The 20,448-nt window shown below is 35.1% G+C and overlaps 1 protein-coding gene across 8 annotated transcripts in view; it reads right to left on the bottom strand.

Annotated features, from left to right (window-relative positions):
• Positions 1-20,448, bottom strand: part of PLCZ1 (phospholipase C zeta 1) — a 45,814-nt gene that overhangs the window by 25,235 nt on the left and 131 nt on the right. For 2 of the 8 annotated variants that reach the window (XM_040488774.1, XM_040488776.1), the window contains exons 2-6: positions 19,848-20,003; positions 18,692-18,815; positions 6,897-7,128; positions 5,663-5,864; positions 1,157-1,301 (exon numbers count right to left, since the gene is read on the bottom strand). In XM_040488774.1, coding sequence (XP_040344708.1) covers positions 1,157-1,301; positions 5,663-5,864; positions 6,897-7,128; positions 18,692-18,815; positions 19,848-19,858 — 714 coding nt within the window. In that variant the 5' untranslated portion in view covers positions 19,859-20,003. Of the gene's footprint in view, positions 1-1,156; positions 1,302-5,662; positions 5,865-6,896; positions 7,154-7,648; positions 7,716-15,540; positions 15,791-18,691; positions 18,816-19,847; positions 20,004-20,448 lie in introns of those variants that run through there. The other 6 variants (XM_040488775.1, XM_040488781.1, XM_040488779.1 and 3 more) reach the window with 6 other exon arrangements.

The raw sequence follows: 20,448 nt of genomic DNA, 5'->3' as shown, positions 1-20,448 counted from the left end.
CTAAAGGTGCTTAATTAGCCACGTTTGTAAATAAAACCAAGTCTTATTTAAAATTGAGTGATTGTGGGCACCTGGGTGGCTCAGTTGGCTGAGCATCCAACTTTGGCTCAGGTCATAATCTCATGGTTCATGAGTTCGAGCCTCGCGTCAGGCTCTGTGCTGAGAGCTCGGAGCCTGGAGCCTGCTTCGGATTCTGTGTCTCCCTCTCTCTCTACCCCATCCCCACTCATGCTCTGTCTCTCTCTGTCTTAGAAATAAATAAAACATTAAAAAATTAAAAAAATATAAATAAATAAAATAATAAAATTGAGTGATTGTTAAAACCCATTCAATCCTACTCAATTTATACACTAATTTATTTGTAGGCTGAATTTAGAAGTGCTCAGAAGAACTAGATCTTTGAATCCATAACTTTAATAAATCCAACAATAATTTTTAAACCCAAAATAAACTTCTAAGCATACTTTGCTTGGGGTCCCTGGGTGGCTCAGTCAGTTAAGTGTCCAACTTCAGCTCAGGTCATGATCTCATGGTTTAGGGGATCAAGCCCCATATTGGGCTCTCTGCTGTCAGCACATAGCCCCCTTCAGATCCTCTGTCTCTCTCTCTCTCTCTCTCAAAAAAATAAGCTTTAAAAAAAAATTCTTTGCTGTATGAATAGCTGCCATCATAGTCATAAAAAATGTCAACAATCTGTATAACACATTTTTGACACATTTTATCTCATGTATTGAAAGTAAGGTAATTGAATATTGGTAAAATATTTACTATTATATAGACCAGTATTTCTCAAACATTTTTTGCCTGTACCTCAACTCATGGTAAGAAATATATTTTACATTGTGACACAGTACACACACACACACACACACACTCATATATATCTATATCTATATCTATATCTATATCTATATCTATCTATCTATCTACATATATATACATATAATATGTAATTAAACAAAAAATTTCCTGAAACATGCATCTTACTACCTGAGATTAACTTCAGTAAATCTACCTTTAACTATATACTACAAAAATCATAACACACAATTTGAAATATCACTGATCTAAACTAAGGCCAAGCATTATAGGATTTTGAAGCAAGTAAATTATATCGTGTTTAGATAACTATAATTTAACAAAGATACGCACGTACTAAGAATGCATATTTGTGTATTGCTTGGATAACTGTTTTAAACAAAAGCTTGCTGGTGAGTGTATAACCATGGTATACAATGGGTTCATTTTGTGATCCATCCCAGCAGTCAATTTCCAGACAACGGCATCCTTTCACAAGGGCACTAACAAAATTTAAACAAAATAAATGGTCAATTCTGGATCATTAAAAATATATACCACAGTATGAAAAATCACAAAGACTATTTGTGATTTTGCAATAAATGCAGAACTGAATCCATAATAAAGACAAGTTGTCGTGTTAAACTGAACACACTTTTCTTATTTTCTGTGAGCACAGCCTGAGGTGGAAGCGATATGTACCAACCCCAGTTCCAGCACCATCAGGATGGTGCAACGTGTAGTGCTATTGCCTCTGAATCCTGCAATTTCTCCCTATTCCTTACACTCTAATTTCTACAAGGGCAGGAACAAAATTTCAGTCTCAAAAAAATGTTTGTTATATATAGTTCACTATCGATAAACATTTATTGTGTTTTTAGTAAGAAAAAAATGGGAATTATAGGGATGTAAGAAGAAACGTGGAAGGCAGACAGAGTGATCTCCTAAAATACAATCTTGGAGGAGAGATTGAATGAAAAGAAGGCTGACCTGAGACCTAGGATCTTAGAATAGATAGCCATGGGTCAGGGAGTAGATCAAAGAAGTCCCCTGCCATACATGGAGATATTTTTCTCATAGAAAACCAAGTTAACACTTGTTTTCCAAGAAGAATATTGGGTTATCCCCCTGTCTCTTGTCCAGTGGTCTTCAGTAAGGACAATTTTGCCTCCTAGGAGACATTTGGCAATGTCTGGAGACACTTTTGGGCCACAACTTGGAATGGAAAGGAGATTTGCAACTGACATCTAGTGGATAGAAGCCAGGGTTACTGCTAAACATTTTACCATGCACAGAAACAGCCCCCACAGCAAAGAATGATCTGACCTCAAATATGAAGACCTGAAAAACCCTGACCTCAGCCATAACAGAAGGGAGTGTGGTCCCAGCACCAAGTACTTGATACAGAATCAACAATTCTTACAAACAGAAATATAGAGTATCAAAGACCATATGAGAAAATAGACCTTTTCAATTTAATACTTCTTTGGGGGGTCAAATTTAGTCTATTTTCAAAGCAGATGACATGAGAAATATTTACATAGGAATGTTAACTGAGAAAAACTAAAGCAATTATGACCCCAAAGTCCAGGTGTTGAATTAAAAACATAGAGACCTTATGCTCCTCGGGAATAATATAGACAAAAGATGGAGGTAATCTGAGGAAGTAGAGGATTAGAGGGGAAGAAAATTTGCAAATCTCATCTATATTTTCTGAAACAATGGAAAATATAAAATTAAATAATTAATAAATTATTTCTTGAGGTTTGTTTTTTAAGACCACTTTGTTTTTACTTTTTAAGTGCACATGGCTTTATTCACATCTATAGTGATGCACTGTAATGTAAAATTTCAGAGTTTTGTTAGTCTGCTTGTCCTTGTGTTGGAGAAATGACCTAGAATGTTCTTCTAAGAAAATCGTGTTTACCTATAGATATTTCCATGGGTGAATAAGGTGACTGTCTAATTTTACATACACGTCCTCAATTGGGCTGTATTTGTAGAATTCAAAATGAATGTGTTTCTCATCTTGTGGATTTACTTATGTATTTAGATTTTAAATTGGAGAAGAAGCAATATCTACTTGTAAACTCTATTAATTGCCATTTAAAAATGTTTGCATTATTTGGTTGATTGTCAAAGTAAATTGTCTTGCCCTTTTTATCACTACAGCATATCAGTACTCTGGGCTGCTACCGGAGAATAAACACTCTGCTGGGAAAACAAAAAATTACCAAAAACAAAATTGTGAAAGAAAACTTTTCATGAAGGACAACCTGACTAATACTGGTTCTTGCTACTTCTCTACATAACTTTAATTTTTTATCCTTAGATCAAGCCAAACTTTACCAAACTGCTTATTTCAAGTACATGGTTTGGTCCCCAGCAAAAATGATTTGAGTGGATTGCACTGTGTCAGGCCAACTCCTTTTATTCAGAGGCACAAAAAAGGAAGTTGTGTCTTCCCCAGTGGTGTTGTGGAAGCCACATTCTACTATTTCACACTGAGTGCCCTTTTTAGAAATGAATAATAGAAATTTTTCTGTCACTCAGTAAAAAAATGTTCCATTTCAATAGGCAGTTAATGCTAGTTTTCCTTTTTTAGAGATGAAGAAGTTGAGACTCAAAGAGGTTGTATCTGTCATAATTAACAGAGGAGTGAAAGAGAGGAAAGATCAGCACCAGAAGCTTAACATTAATCAATAAACATTACATTATACCACCTCTGATGAATAGAGAAATTTTTGAAAAACTTGCATTCTAAGACTGTATCTTTCACAAGTGGGTAAACAAACAGAGGAAAAAATACAATTAAATTTAAATTTAAATGTTTAGTTGGGTGGAACATTTTCTTCATTCAAAAGTAAATTTTCTGCATTTCTAAATCAACGTGATTAAAATGCATATTTTCTGTTTTAAAAAATAAAGTAATTAAGTGTGAGTAGAAATTTCTGTAATGAAAGTATAGCTATGAATTCTTATAGATTTTTAAATGGATAATTTCTGAGCTTGTGGATTTATGTGTTTTCTTTTTTCAACTGGAGAAGCTATGTTTATTTGTAAGTTTCATATTATCATGGAATTATAAGATATCTTTTCTATCCATGTTTTCCTTAATTATGTCAACCAGTCACATAGCTTTGAATATCATCTATATGATGATGACTTCCAATTTTATTTTTCTAGTCTGGATATTTCTTCCAAGACCCAGACACATACGCTTAACTGACTGTCTGACCTAGCCATTTTTTCAAATCTTTCTTTCTTTCTTTCTATTTGAGAGAGAGGGCGAGGTCATGAATGGGGGAGGCACAGAGAGAAAGGGAGAGAGAGAATTCCAAGCAGGCTCTACACTGCCAGCCCCAATGTGGGGCTTGAAATGGGGCTTGAACTCAGGAACCAGGAGATCATGACCTGAGCCAAAATCAAGAGTCGGAAGCTTAACCGACTGAGCCACCCAGGCACCCCCAACCTAGCCAATTGATAATGAATTGGTATCTCAGCTGAATGTGGAAACTACTGCATTCTTGCTTTTGCCTCACACCCTACAACAGCTTCCTCATGCTTCACTATCTCTGTCAATAGTATCGCCATGTGCTAAGTCATCAGGCCAAAATCTTGACTGTACTCTCTTTCCCTCACACCTCCCTTCAAATCACCTGATAAGTCTTCGTGGCTCTGCCTTCTTAAAATATTTCAAATTCAACCACTGATCTCAACACCTGCCTCATGAATTCATCTTCTAAATAACCATCACCACCTGCACCATTACAATATCTTCCCCAATCATCTTTTACCTCCACTTTTGCACCATCAGTCTTTCCTGCACAGTAAAAAGTAAATAAATTATGACATTGTTTTAAGGAAAACCTCTCCAATTGCTTCCCAATACCACTGGAATAAAATCCAGTCTCCTTTCCGTGGCCTCAAAGGCTCTCATAAACTAGTCCTGTCTACTTCCTCAAACTCATCTCTCTTCATTCTCCACTTTTTCCAGACACACTTGCTTTCTCTCATTTGAACATGCTAAGCACTTACTATTTCTTCGATTTAGCATGCCCTTCCTACAAAGAACTTCTGAGGTTTCCTCTTTATCATCACTCAGACCAAACTATATCACTTCTTGAGAAGCCTTTCCTAACCCTTTAACTAAAGGAACACCCCCCCCCACCCTGTTATGTTACCCTAGTTCACTTTCTTTATATGACTATATCTGTTTACCTGCTTATTATGTCTATTCTCATGAACACATGAGCATAGCAGCTCTGAAAATCTTGTTCACCAATGTATTCTCAGCTGGCTGACTAAATTGAAGACTGGTATTGACAGTGTGATACATTGTAGAATGCAAAATTAGAGGTGTATAATGAATTGCTTTTAAGCTATGTAAATCTATCATCTATCTATCTATCTATCTATCTATCTATCTATCTATCATCTATAAATGCCGAAGTATATAATTTATCTATTTATGTGTTGATTTCACTTATAGCATTGTGTGTTGATGTCTGGGAATTAATTTTAACCACATTTTTGGAAATCTGAGCTGTCTTGGCTAAATAAGATAAGAAAATTCTTCTTCATATGACTTTCTATAAGAAATATCCAAATTATTCAGGAAACCTCGGGCCAATAACCAGGCAGAGGAGGTCAACAGACAGAATTAGAAGGAAAATGAATGATACTAAAACACAGAACAATTATATAGCCACCCAAAGGATGGCTCTCCAAGAGATGCACAAATCAAAATTTCTTTTTCCTATGTTTTTGTACAACATGCAAGCCTACTTTCACTGTGAATTATCACTTATTGGAAATTCCAAGTGTTTTAAGATGTAATGGTTATAAAAATCAAAATAAATACCTTACATATCCCCAAAGGTCACTTGGTCCTAGTAACTGGTCAGATATCAAGTAGGTATTATGTGAACTTGAAATAAAATAATCATTTAGTGGTTGAGTCATATCTTGATAAACTCTTCCACAATCAGGTTTAAATATTAGACATTCAGATGAACCCATGTATCTTATAAAACCTTCAAATGACATCCGATGTGCTCTCTTAACTATAAAAAATAAAAGGATGCAGAAATAACGTTAACTGTATAAAAATTACATCTCACTTATTCAATAGTAAAGCATATTTCTAAAATATTTAAAATTAATAATGATACTATTTCTAATTTTACTGTAGAAACAAATTTTTTTTCTAATGAGTACCCTTAGTTGTTCTATATCAACATTCAAGTAGAGAGTATATTATTTAATCTCTGATTTTTTAATATTTTAAAAATACATACAAGAAAATACATATATCATAGGCCAATGAAATTCCATAAGCTAAACATCTAGAAAACCAGCACCCAGCTCAAAGAACAAAACATTGCAGAACCCCAGAAGTCTGCCTCCTGCTAATTTTTTACTCTCTCCCCACTAACTCAAGTGTATTCAGTGGTCTGGCCACTGATCACCTAGATTAGTTTTCTCTGATACATTATTAGCTTAGATGGCCATTTAGTTTAGACCAGATGATTATATTCAAAAGTGAAGGAAGAGCAAACAAAATTTAATGTTTATGAAATGTTGTAGACAATTACGTGTATAGACAATGGAGAAAGTAGTAATTTTATATTTTATTCATTTCCTAGAATAGTTTTCACTTAGCTAATTTAATATTTCTATATATTCTCAATAATGTAATGTATGAAAGTAGAAAACTGCCTATTACTTGGTTTTCCTCTTATTAATGAAAGTGAACATGCTTTCTTTCATTACAGTACACATAACAGAATTTCATCCTGCTTTCCATGCCTAAGCTCATTTCTGAACACTTACGAGATATACTGAAGCAGTTAAAAAAAAAAAATAAAAGAAGAAGAAGAAGCTGGACAATGAGGTAGGAAAGAATGTAATTGTTTACACAATGTAGTTTCCTAAAAGCTTTATATACAGTCTATAAAATATAGAAATAAAACTGCCAATATTTTATTTTATCCAGAACAAATTTGACCCATTCAAAAATTTGAATTTGAGAACTGTAATTCATAAAAAGTACATTGCATTTAAATATTTGATAAAACTTTGAAATGCAAGCATACCTTCTTCAATAGGCTCATATTTCTGAATGATCTCAAAAGCAATATTTTGACTCATGTCAAGTATATACTGTTCTTGTATCAAAAATTGGAGCAGGTTTTTTTCAACAAGAAATTTCTGGTTACCAGAATACGTGTTGAAAATCTCAACAATTTCTTCTCTGTGCGCAATAATTCGATAAATTGATCTAAATTCTTCTATGGTGATTCTTCCTTGCTTCAGCCTGTCATTATCCTACTAAAAAAAAAAGACTGGTGGGCTCACATGGTGAATATAAAAAACACAAAATAAATGAGAGTATTTGTATAATGTATAAAACAACCAATATGTGAAGGAAGATGAATCTTACATTGGATTCACATCTCAAATAAAATCTATAAAACTGCACAAAATGACGCCAAAGTGAAAAATCACCACCTAAAACCCAGTGGCCACATTGGGAATGGAAAAAGGTGTGGGAAATCACCAGGATTCTAGGTTGTCTTTCAATTATACATTTCATTTTTCTCTTCCACTCTCCTTCAGTACCTTCTTAAAACCAGACAGTATGTAATCTCATGCCACAGGTATGTGTAAACGTCAGAGTAAATCAGACATTCAAGGTCACTGTAAGCTACAGAAACTCCAATAGTGGCGGTAATACTACAGTAAATGCAGTAGTTATGTATCTTAAGGAAGTGGAATGTACATAATCACTGAAGAATTGGGGGCAGGGACAAACAAGTTAGGTTCCAATAAGAAAGAGTGGATTCACCTGGCTCTTCTGGAAAATTCATGTTTGAACTTTATGAGACAGAGACAAAGTGGGCTGGGTCCAGTTACTAAAAGTAACAGAAACACTGTGAGGTTTCTGAGTAGCAAAATGACTAGCAGAAGTAAAAGCTTAGAATGATTAGTTTGCATAACCAATTGGAAGAGATAGAACTGTAAGATGGATCAGAGAAGATGCAATCCAGGCAGGAGGTGGTGAGTAGAAACAAAAGAACTGGTATCAGCAAAATTATGAACAGAGAAGTCAGAAGGACTCAACTTATTAAATTTTACATGCATGAGAGAGAAGTCAGGAATGTCTAGAATCCGGGAGAGTTAGAATAAAAACTAGTAGAATCGTTTACAAAAAAAAAAAAATGGGGGGTATAGGAAGTATACCTTAGAAGGAAATTTAATTTCAAAAGAGGCTATTTATTGACATTCTTTCTCATTACATTGTAAAGAGCTTGAGTACAAGGAACATGTGTTGAAGGGCCATTGTAATGCGGTGAAATCTGACAATTTGTAAGTAGAAGGAGCGAACATTACATTCCTAGCTCCAAAATAGATGGGAACTTGGGACATATAAATTAAACTCTCTGAGCTTCATAATTAAACTCTCTGAGCTTCATCTGCATAGTGAGGATAGCACTACCTATGTCATCAAATTGCTGTGAGGACTGGAGATACATTAAATGGTAGCTGCAAATATCAACGTATGGTTATATTTTATCAAGTTCTGCTTCCCTCACATCATCCAGCCTAGTGTTTCCTCTTTTGCACTTGTGCCTATAAAATGAATCCCCAGGGTACAACAGGGGGTAGACATGCTGGAAATGATCTATTCATTTCATCAGCAAAATTTCAGTAGTAGACCAGTTTGATATGAGGGATCCAAGAGGCAGTCGGAGCTGGGAATCAAACAGGAAGAGCACCAGTTCAGTTCACAAACGAACATTAATCCATGTGTACGAAGCAACTTGCAGAAGCAGGGACTGAAATAAAGCCCCAGGTGGGAATGAGATGGAGATAAGTTTGACAGAAAGGCTGGGATCTATGGTTGTCAAATTGGGCCCAGAGCTCATTAAAATAGCTCCTTAAAATTATGTAATCTTAGAGTAATTCATATTATCAATTTATCTTAGTTGACTAACAAGATTCGACTTACTATTTTTAAATTCTGGATTTTGAAGTCTACATAAGTCAATGTTATAGAATTAAATTTACTTTATTTTAGCCCCATCCCACTCATAATTTGTTATAAGATCTTTAACAAGCCCATAAAAACCAAAGTGCGCCCATAATTCCTGAAAATTTTGTTATATAAAATTGTATAAATTAAAAATTACAGTCCTACTAAATAGCAGTGTAAAATAAAATAAAATACATTATCCACTAAGTAATAACAGTTTTATTACTTTCGGGCAAGGTTTAAACTTGGCAATCTGACTTGTTCTGTTTTGTTTTTCCCGAAAGATCAAAGTTGTCATCTGATACTAGAAAGCATTAAAGGTGTAGAGTTCAAACAAAATTTCACAAATCCAAATAATTGCTGTAATTGATCCTACCCAAAGGAGTCAACCATCAAAAATTAATTAAATTGCCAAAAAATTAAAAACCCCACACAACACGTGAAAATTGTATTACTGAAGATGGGAAGTTTTAATTTTAGTAGAAAGAGAAGGAAATGGAAAGCAACAGAAGTCACTAATCATGGAGTCTGGGTAACAGCATTGGCAGCAGGGGAAGAGGGAAGAAGGAAAGTGATGAGCAAGAAAGATTCAAATCTGAGGACTGAGACACATAATAGTGGCTGAAGCAGATAGAATAACAATGTATTAATTTAATATCTCCCCTGTAGGAGGAAAATGGAGTTCAGAAATCATATGTCAATTGTCCCCAATCCCACAGAAAAGCAGCAGGAAAAAAGACATACATGTCAATCAATACACCACTGTGCATATTGACAGTATATAAGCAAAATTAAATTGTGCAAAATACAAATCCAGTCCCTTCAACTACCTCTTAAATTGCTCAGTATTTCTTTTTTGTCTTCCAGACAAAATCCAAACTGCATTGTCTGGCATCCAGGGTCCTTTAAGATGTCACTAATGGCAACTGCTCTCATTCCTTTCTTCCTTGTACCTCATACTTTTGGCGCTCTGAATTAGTTATAGCATAAGTAACAAGCTCTCTTGCTACTGAATAGGCTGTTTCTTCTGCCTGGAATACCCTTCTTTAACTTCCTAACCTACTCATTCTTTTTTTTACTCATTTTTTTTATTTTTTTTTTTACTCATTTTACTCATTTACTCATTTTACTCATTCTTTTTTTCATTTTATTTATTTATTTATTTATTTATTTATTTATTTATTTATTTATTTATTTTTATTTTTATTTTTACTGACTATTGAAAAAAGTGTCTTACTCTAGAAGTCTTCCCAAAGTCCCTGTCTTCTCCCAGGCCACATTAGATATCCCCCTGCCTCTCAGTTTTTATAAGACTCTGCATCTTCTTCTATATAGAGTTTATTACACTGGAGTGAAAGCCTTTTTTTTCTAAATCCCTTCTAGAATTGCCTTGGATAGGAAGTTTGCCATTTTTTTTTCTTATACTCTTGGTACCTAAAAGAGTGCCTGGCTGGAGGTATTCAGAATATGATCTATCACCTAAACAATGTTGTAACTCTGGTGAAATATGTGCATTTAATTGGATAAAGGAGTTAATATATCCCTAAACCTAGGAAGAATAAGAAAAGATATTTTTAAATACACATCATAGAAAATATGCAAAATGCCAGGCTCCACTTCAGGGAATATTGTAGCTTTTAGAAATGTTACATATTAATCATTTATAAGTACAGCATAAAATAAGAGTAATGAAGCCAGTTTTGTTTAAAAAAATATTCATTAAGTATTTTTTTTTACAAGGCATTATAAAAAGAACTTTATCAAAAAACTCATTCAATGTTTATGTATAATTTAAAAACATATCTCATACCTTAAGATCATAAATGCCATGAAGATAGATATTTTATTCTTTTTATTCCAATGCCTAGTACTGGACCTACCCTAGCATAGGACATCAGTGACTGTATGTTTAAATGTATGGTTGAAAACATGAAGCTAAAAGAACATATTAAAATAATTCTATTGATATTCTGATAGTATACTTTCAGAGAACAGAATCAAAGCTTTTCATGTTGTTCCCGGTTTCCACTGCTTAGTTTGCTAGTAAAAAGACGAGATGTCACTTAAAATAAACAACCATATAAGAAAGTTGATCTATCAAAACATAGAATTTACTTTTAAATTAAGATGAGGTGTTTTAAACTTGTCTGTAAAATTACACTAAAAACAAAGTATTCTAAATATATCACAGGATCTGACATATTAACTTATTTTTTTTTAATTTTGTTAAAGTTTATTTATTTGAGATAGAGAGAGAGAGAGAGAGAGAAAGCAAGCACACGTGAGCCGGGGAGGGGCAGAAAGAGAGGGAGAGAGAGAATCCCAGGCAGGCTCTGCACTGTCAGTGCAGAGCTCAATGTGGGGCTCAATCTCAAACTGTGAGATCATGACCTGAGCCAAAATCAAGTCAGACGCATAACCCACCAAGCCACTTAGGCGCCCCTGACATACTACTTGAACCTGCTTAGCAAATTTGTCTTCTGTCTTCCCTTTCTTCCTAACTAAATATTTGAAGCAGAAATGAAATTGGGTAATAAGGATGTAAAGGCAACACCTTATCAGAACCCTCTGGGCGTCCATATTCTAGAAAAGGAAAGCCAGTATGAAAGTGTTATAATAGAAACTTTATACACAACAGACAAAGAAAGTTCAGTGATTCTTCTTGGAGACAAAAAGAGAGTCTTTATAGAAAAGGTGATCCTGGAGATGAGCTTTCAATGACAGGGAAGATAGTTGCCTGAAAATGGGGAGAAGGGTTATTCTAATTGTTGGGATCAGAGTAAATAAACACGTAACAGTACAAAACAGGTTATTAGAGAGGATGTTAGTAAAGCTTCAGTGAGAGAGATAAAGGTGAAGTCAAAACTGTATCTAAGGGGCCCTTGGCCCTGAGGCCCTCAGACTTCATTCTCAACCAGTGAGTTGCTGATGAGCTTTAATGAGGTAAATCATACAGATTTTGTTTTAGAAAGACTACTATGGCAGCTATAAAGAGGGGAGATGCTAGGATTCAAAGCAAGGAACCAGTTCATAGGGCTATTCAAATTTTAATGGACATATAAGTCACCAAGGGACTTGTTAAAATGCACAGTCAGCTTAAGTACGTCTGATGCTACATTTCTAACAAGCTCCCAAGGGATGCCAGAAATGCTAGTCTGAGGAGCACGCCTTGAGTAGCAAATAGTTGGAGACCAATTGACTTTGTGTAGAAATAAAATACACCTTAAAAGATTTGAAAATTGGATGTGGAGGTAAGGTAAAAGGACGAGTCCCGGAATCTCCCAGGTTTCTGGCTTGGATAACTGAAAGAATGGTGCTTCCATCACCAAGAAAAGAGAAGACGACACTTTTGAAGGGAAAGATGGTTACTTAAACATATTAAATTTGAAGTATCTTCATCTAAGCCAAGACAACTAGCAGACGATTGGGATGGGAAGTGGGACTAATGTATTACTGGAGAAAAAACAAGGATTTTGCAGGCAGACAGATCCAGATATGAATCTCCACAGTAATATGATATAAACCATATCAACATTCCTCACCTCAATATCTTAATGTGTAAAAAGAGGCTAGTAACGACTTCCTCAGATGTTTGTTAAAATAGTGCATGCAAAAACCTAACACAGGGCCTAGAATATGGCAGGCGATGAACAAATAGTAGCGTGTATATGGTTTTGTTGTTCAGGATAGAAAATTTGTGCTTTGTTCCCGTTAAAGTAGTAATGGAAGCCATTGAAAGTCAACAAGGTGGTGACATAGGAAAGTCCAGAACTCACCTCCTTCCAAAGACATACCAAATATACAGCTATATATGGGACAATTCCCTCTGAAAGATACCTGGAAACTAGCTGAGTGAACTAACTTGCCTATATATTGAGCAAATGAGAAAAAATTCTATATCAAAATGGGTAGGAGAGGCTGAGACACAATCTCTCCACAGACATCACCCCCAACAGGATGACATATAATTGAGAGTGAACACACAACCCTCAGCTCTCCCTGAGGAGTGAAGGGTTTGGATCTAACTTGTAATGCCCCAAATTTTAAGACTTCCACCTGAGAGATAAGTCCTACAAATACCTAGTTCTGAAGGCCAACTGGGGCTTGTGTCCACAAGATCCACAAAACTATAGTAAAGAGTTCTTAACAGCTCACAAGGACTCTTGGTGGCTAGTCTCCGCCAGAGCTTAGCACGGAGGTATAGACTAACATGTAGTTTTTCCTTGAAAGAGGCCTACTTGGTCACCTTAAAAGCCATAGCCTGAGAGTCATGCTTCTAATCTAACACAGGTATTGGGGCCCTACAGTCTTCCCCAGAGACCAGGGAAGCCAGTAGGTACCATCTTTCTGCTTTCCCTCTATCTCCCTCCAGATCACTAATATCTCCCTGAAACACGTGTGTGTACATATCTGGCACTCCAGCTTTTACAGCTGCCACTCAGAGGTTTGTGCTCACAGGTTCAGCAGAATTCAGAGAAAATCCTTGTCTAGTTGTCCCTCAGGAGCTTGGTGCAGAGGGAGATGACAGAGACATTTGTTTCCAGTCTTTCCCTGAAAGAGGTCTGTTTGTATACTTTATAAGCTACTGCCTGAGGGATCTAATCAGCCCACATCTAGGTGCTGACTGGGATCCTCCCCTTAGGAACACTGATGGGTCTTGGCACTCCCTTAGTGACTGGGAGCCACTAAGAATAAAGCAGGCTGCTTGGACAATTGCAAAGGTTGAGAGACAAACAAAAGCTAAGTCTGGGATGAACAATAAGGTTCTTCTTCTAAACAAGGCCACTCCTTCAAAACTGGTGGAGGTGGCTGTTCTATCTAATGCACAGAAACTAACACAGACAGAAAAAAAAAAAAAAAAAGAAGAAATAGAGGAATATGTTCCAAATAAAAGAACAAGATAAAACCCCAGAAACAGATCTTAATGAAACAGAGATAAGCAATTTACCTAATAAAGAATTCAAATAAGGGTTATAAACAATATGAAGATTACTCAAAAAATTAAAAATAGAACTACCATATCATACAATTCCATTTCCTGATATTTAGTGAAAGGAAACAAAATCACTATTTTGAAAAGGTATCTGTACCTCCATGTTTATTTGAGCCATATTTACAATAACCAAGACATGGAAGCAACCTAAGTGTCTATCAACAGATGAATAAAGAAAATGTGAATAAGATATTATTCTTCCATAGAAAAGAAAGAAATTCTATAAATTTTGACATCATGGATGAAGCTTGAGGCCCTTATGTAGTGAAGTAAGTCAGACAAAGAAAGACAAATACTATATGATCTCATGTATATGTGGAATCTAAACAAACTGATCTAATAGAGACAGAGAACAGACTGATGGTTGCCTGAGGCAGGGGTGGTAGGGTGGAAGAACTGGGTGACAGTGGTCAAAAGGTACAATTTTGAAATTATAAGATAAACAAGTACTAGGGATGAAATATACATGATGACCATAGCTAACACTGATGTAGGATATATAATAACATGTTCTGCTGATGTAATACACAGCCTGGTAACTAAATTAGTAATAACATATTGCATATTTGAAAGTTGCTACAAGAGTTATCTTCAAAGTTCTAATAACAAGAAAAAGAAATTTGTACCTATGTGAGCTGATGGATGTTTGCTAAACTTGTTAATCACTTTTCAATATATACATACAATTCAATGTATGTCAAATCATGTTGTACACCTAAAACTAAGACAATGTTATATGTCAATTACATCTCAATAAAACTGGAAAAAAAAGAAAAGTTAATAAGATTGTTCAGGAATTATATGTAAAGTAAAAAGAAAGAAAATTAAGGACAGATGGAAAAGGAAAGTTCAGAAATTTTCAAAAAAAAAAGTGATGTCATAGAAGTGAGAATAGGCGTAGTTTAAGAAAAGAGGGATAAATAAAATGCACAGAGAGCCTAACCATTGTATTTACCATTTTAAAAATAGAGGTTTTCAAGGTAGGTATGAAGGCAAAATTTATTGCAATGAATCATTGAGGAAATGGAGAAAGAAATGTAAAGGTGTCTTTCAGTTTATTTGCTACAGGAGAGAATATAACTTTTAGAAAAGGATATGGAGTGGGGTGCCTGGGTGGCTCAGTTGTTTAAGCGTCCAACTTTGGCTTGGGTCATGATCTCAGTCTTTGTGAGTTCGGAGCCCTGCATCAGGCTTTATGCTGAAAGCCTGGAGCCTGCTTCAGATACTGTGTCTCCCTCTCTCTTCCCATTCCCCACTCATGCTCTGTCTCTCTGTCTCTTTCTCTCTCAAAAATAATTAAATTTTTTTTAAAAAAGAGAAAAGGATATAGAGCTATTTATTTTTGAGAGAAGATTAAAAATAAGCTTAGACTGTGGCAGACCAAGTAAAATAGGAAATCATAAACTTGCGGTGGAACGAAACAATATGTAGCTGAATTGACCCAAGTTGCAGATTTGTAGGGCAGACACAGCAGAGAAATACTTTACCTCCTCTCTCTACCTTCTAACTTTCAAACCACTCTACACTACTGCCAGATATATCCTAAACTTTGCACTATTTCCCTCCTCAGAAAAGTTCAATGGCTACCCATCGTCTATAAAAAAAAAATCCAAACTCTGTAGCCTACCTCAGGACTTTTGTGATCTGGCCATACCTAGCACTCCTCATCACTTCCTTGCATACATCCTATGTGCAAGTCATACATCGTTACCTTTTATTCATCAAGCACTTCTCACACTGTTATCTACATATACTGCTTCTTATTCTTCGAGGGACAATAAGAATGCTCTCTGTACCACAGCCTCTGTTATAGATGCCCAAGTTTGAGTCTCTGTCTTCTCAGATTCCCTGTAATTATTAACTATGATATTTATTATTATCTACTTATAAAATAGTAATTTCTGTATTTCTTTTCCTCCTGGTGAGAGAGAGAAAAGTGAGAGAGAGAGCACTTTATTAATTTTTTACAATCCACAGTTTCTAACAGTCCCATGGACATCCTATAGATTTAATAATGGCTGTTAACTGCTTAGAGAATTTGAAAACTTAAGGTAAGTCCTATAATAATATGAATTCTTAAAATTAAGAAGGATGCTATTTCATACTCAACTAACAATCAAGAATGTAATCTCAGACTAGCAATATTCTGTTGAAATGACACAGAATATTTCTTATAAAATATATTGTATGCTACAAATTAATGACAATGGTAAAAGCAATAAAGTTTTTTTTTTAATAAAGGGATAAAACAAAATCTTACAGAATTGCTCCCCACAATTCTTGAGTCATGGCTCAAGAATTGATTTTGTAAAATGAAAATGTGAATATTTTGCCAGGGTCATAAAGGTACACCTTCTTTACTTAAATTTCATAGTAAATATTCACCCAATAAGAAAATAAATTCACATCAGAATTTATGCCAGCTTCTTAAGAAATCAATAAATGTAATGCAACTTCCTATATTTTTTGAACAATTATGATTGATATACTTCAAATAATATTTATTGAGTGCCTACTTTTTTCCAAGCCTTATACTAGATACATTCACAAATAATATTTACTATTCAGCACAATCCGGCAAGATAACTATATTAGTTTCCCCATTCTGCAGGTTAAGACATTTGCTTAGGGAAATTTCTGATTTGCCAAGTACTGAACAGGGAAGATCTGATGGAGTGAAGAATCTCCACGCCCATTGAGCTTGCCAATAACAATAGCCCTGAGAAGCTGGAAGATTTTGGTCACCAAAATAAGATTCTTTAAGATTCATTGCATTTACTCTGGCTACAAGGTGTACCGTGAATTTTGGAAAGATAAACAACAAAAGTTGAAGCAAAACAGTCCAATGTTTAAGAAGCTTAATTTTTAGCTATCCAGAAAATTTCATTAGCCAATACACCTTCCCTAGCATTCTATTTAATTAATTTCTTAATGCATATATGGCAGTGTAGCCAAAGGCAACAAAGTATCATCTATTCAAGGGCCTAGGGGAATTATTTTGATAACAATTTCTTGTCATGATCATCAGCCTTGTTTATATGCAATTTATGCTTAAATTATTTGAGGCCATTTTAAAGAGGTTTTTAAAGAATTCTAAGCAATCTCTGTCCCTCAATTATAAAAATTATTTTCATAGCCATTCCAGAAAGGTTTTGCTAAACAAACTAGACCTTCACCCTCTCGCGTTTAAATAATTGTTAATATCAATTAATGACCTATTTCTTTACCTGTTAGAACTGTTGCACATTTTACATAACACTTTTTAATAGGGCATGCACTTTACTCAAGTACATCTCAGACACATATCTCATTTTGCAGGTAATGCAAAGCAACCTGATAATCACTGAATAAGATTGATCACATTTCACATTTGATACAGATTTAATATATTACCTCTCTGTTGTGTTGAACGTGAATTTTATTAAACCAAAAAAAGTACTTATTTGGTTCTCCCATTGAGTGATACCACTGGGGGGAAGTTCTACTTGTGAAGATCTTTCACAAACCTTGTGTTCTTCAGGTATAGTATTAGACATGAGTTGCTTAAAATTCTGATAGTTTATGGCAGCACGGACTACTTGCATTCATAAAAAACAATCTGAAACTTTTGTCTTTTACTGCAGTCTCTTGAGAAGTGCAGCTTTTTTTTTTTTGAACCTCCTCTTTGTGATTTGTAAACATGGGGGCTAAATCTTGTTGAGAGAAGTACTTGATAGGGCTGCTCCATGGTCTCCTGTGTCTCTGCAGGTTTTCCAGCAGAGGCACCAACACTTACTTCAGAACTAGCTTTTCAAGGATGTTTGCATGATGAAAAGATAATATCTCCCTCGAGGGGAAAAAGTAGGTTTCTTTACTGTGCATGATAATAATGATAAGGGCACCCTCCAGGGCAAAGATCAGACAGGCTTACTTCCTGTAATAAAAGATTTGGGTTCCTTAAACTTGAGGTCCCTCTCTGATAAGACAACCCAGGGCATGTGCTTCTGTCAGTTGGCCCTCTTCACATCATGCTTTGAGAATTGAGACTTGGAGAAATAGCACCAAAATGCTGATACCCTTGCAATGGCTATTTTTGTAACAAGGCTATTTTCTCTGAACCAAAAGCCTGCCTCGGCCGTCATCCATGAAATTATATCAGGCTAACTGGTTAGCTTACAGGCAGGTAACACAGGTTTCCCAGTTTGTATTAATGGTAAGAATTTCACAGACTGTTATCTGGGTAGTCCCTTTCAGAAAACAGTATCATATTCAGGATTTCCATCTTCTTAACTTAAGTAGCCAATCCAGTATTTTTACTTGATTTGCCAAGAAATTTGCCATTTCCTAGCACAAAACTCAGCTGAGTGCTTGGATTTTTCTTACTTATTGATGATCTTTCCCTCTGTCCTTTAGTGAAAAAATTGATCCAGTTTCCATCCCCACTAGTTCTTCAAACAAAGAAAACTTCTGGCATGATTTTCTACTTTGAAGTGAGTAAAATACCATTTTTCTCAAGACTTCTTTTTCCTTCTATAAATCACTAACATCTAATCCATTTACCATTTCTTCATTTATGTGATTTTGATCTAATCATATGACCAATCCTAATCTTACATGAACATTCTTGTATCTTCAGCTAATTATGCTAAATTAATAATCTGGTATTATTTCAAATTTTACCATTAACTTATTTTATCTCCTACCTAAATTCTCTCCTTCTTGATTGTAAATATATTTAGCATAATTAATTGCTTTAATTCTCAAGAGACTAATTTTTCATATGTATTTTCTGTAGAAAGCATCCAAGTAGCTGTTGACATTTCCCCTATATTGGATTAAGTCCTTCATAGGGTGGGGCAGACAAGGGGTGGATATTATCTCACCTTAAAAATAGATTTCACATGAACATAATTGCACTGAATATCTAATTTTTCAAGTAATTTGTGAGTTTTTTCTAGGTTAATTTTTCCACCTCTAAATTCATCCCGAATCATCGACAAAAACCATGTATGAAGCACAAAAAAAGAAGTTAAGGAAATTCTCACAGAAAATCATTAAGTACTTAAAATGCCTAAGGAAATACTTGATTTCTTTTCAATTTAACGTTTTTATTTTTATTTTTAAGGGATAGTCTATCTTTTGCTTAAGTGACAAAATAATTCTATGATAAATTATGGTTAAAACAAAATTAAGTAGGTACTATTCTGTAGTGAAGGTATGAGAGGGCATACATAACACAATAAAAATTACAGGAAAAGAATAAAAATAAACATTTGAGGAATCAAGTTATTATTTGGGAAATACAGTCTATTTCCTGAGACATGGACTTGGGGGACAGCTGGGCTTCAAGATCTCCCTGTCACTTGACCTCTCTCAAGTTCACTTTCCTCATCTGAAAGGTGAGCAAATTAATATTTAGGGAAAGTGGGGGCATAACTTCTCAATATATTACTGAACACAGTTTCAGCTACTGAGTGTTCAATAAATAGTTACCATGTTTGATATAATTATTATTACCATGACATTAGCCAGATGTCCAGCCACACGTGCCAAAAAAAGGCAACATTTTAAGTACCACCAAAAAGGGTTAAAAATGCCATGCTGAATGTATATTTGGTATGAATAGAAAATTAAAATAATCAAGCTTACTTACTGTATACAGACAAACTACAAAAAAATTAGGACACTTCAAATGGAAAAACTGAAGTTGGGAATTAATATGACAACTTATAATATCATGAAAGGTACTTGTGAAAATTGTTCAAAATTCCACTCAGTTTCAGACTGCTAAAACTAATGAAAAGCCCTCACATATAAAGGCTATGACTTAATATGGCAAAGCTCATGTTCTCATAAGAAAAAGACAGGAAGTAAGGGAAATGCAGAAAAGCTTAGGACGGATGGAAGGAAGAGGTTTATACTTAAATGAGAGAGGCTTAACTTCCAGACTCTTCAAAAAGAAAGAGGAGAATCAAGTAAAGGGGATTAATTAAGAGGAAGAAGAGAAAAGAGGAACAGAAAGGACTTCTGAATGGATATTTGTTCTCCATATTTTCATGGCCTGTTGTTATGCTTCTCCTTGCTTAGTAGTCTCTCCCCATTACATGTTGTCACAGGTTTCAAATATAGTCAACTCTGCCCTTTTGTAGTAAAGGAATTTCTTGATATTCATCAGCTGTTGCCTCTGACCCTTTTCTAGAGAGAAAGCAGAAAATACAGAGTGGTTTGCGCCTTTGTTCTTTGGAGATAGCTCACAATTAAATCCCATAGAATCCACATGCCAGATGTGGTCCCTGCATTTCACTGCCCTTGAAAGTTTCTGGCTTCTCGCTTACATTTTAACAATCTTCAAACCCTCAATGGTTATAATGCAGTATCCTCTGCTGTTTGGCATTTTTCTGTCAACTGCCATCGTATCTTGTTTTATTTTTACTCTTTTGTTGAACCCCCCTGAAACTTTTGGGCATAATGTGCTTCCAGTGGGTTTGGGGAGAATATTCTGAGGGCCCTAGGATAAATAAATGCCACTGTGGTCCCCAAAGGTGCAAAGGGCTGCCAAACCCTCTCTAGAAACTCTAGGCTGCTTCTGTAGATTCCTGACAACATAGAATGCCCACAGCGACACACCGCTCTTGAAGAA

Source organism: Herpailurus yagouaroundi, unplaced genomic scaffold, assembly GCF_014898765.1.
Source record: "Herpailurus yagouaroundi ecotype Mexico unplaced genomic scaffold, PumYag 166, whole genome shotgun sequence".
NCBI classification, from domain to species: Eukaryota; Metazoa; Chordata; class Mammalia; order Carnivora; family Felidae; genus Herpailurus; species Herpailurus yagouaroundi.
The sequence above is the reverse complement of the archived record's forward strand: the minus strand, read 5'-3'. Positions and strand labels throughout refer to the sequence as shown.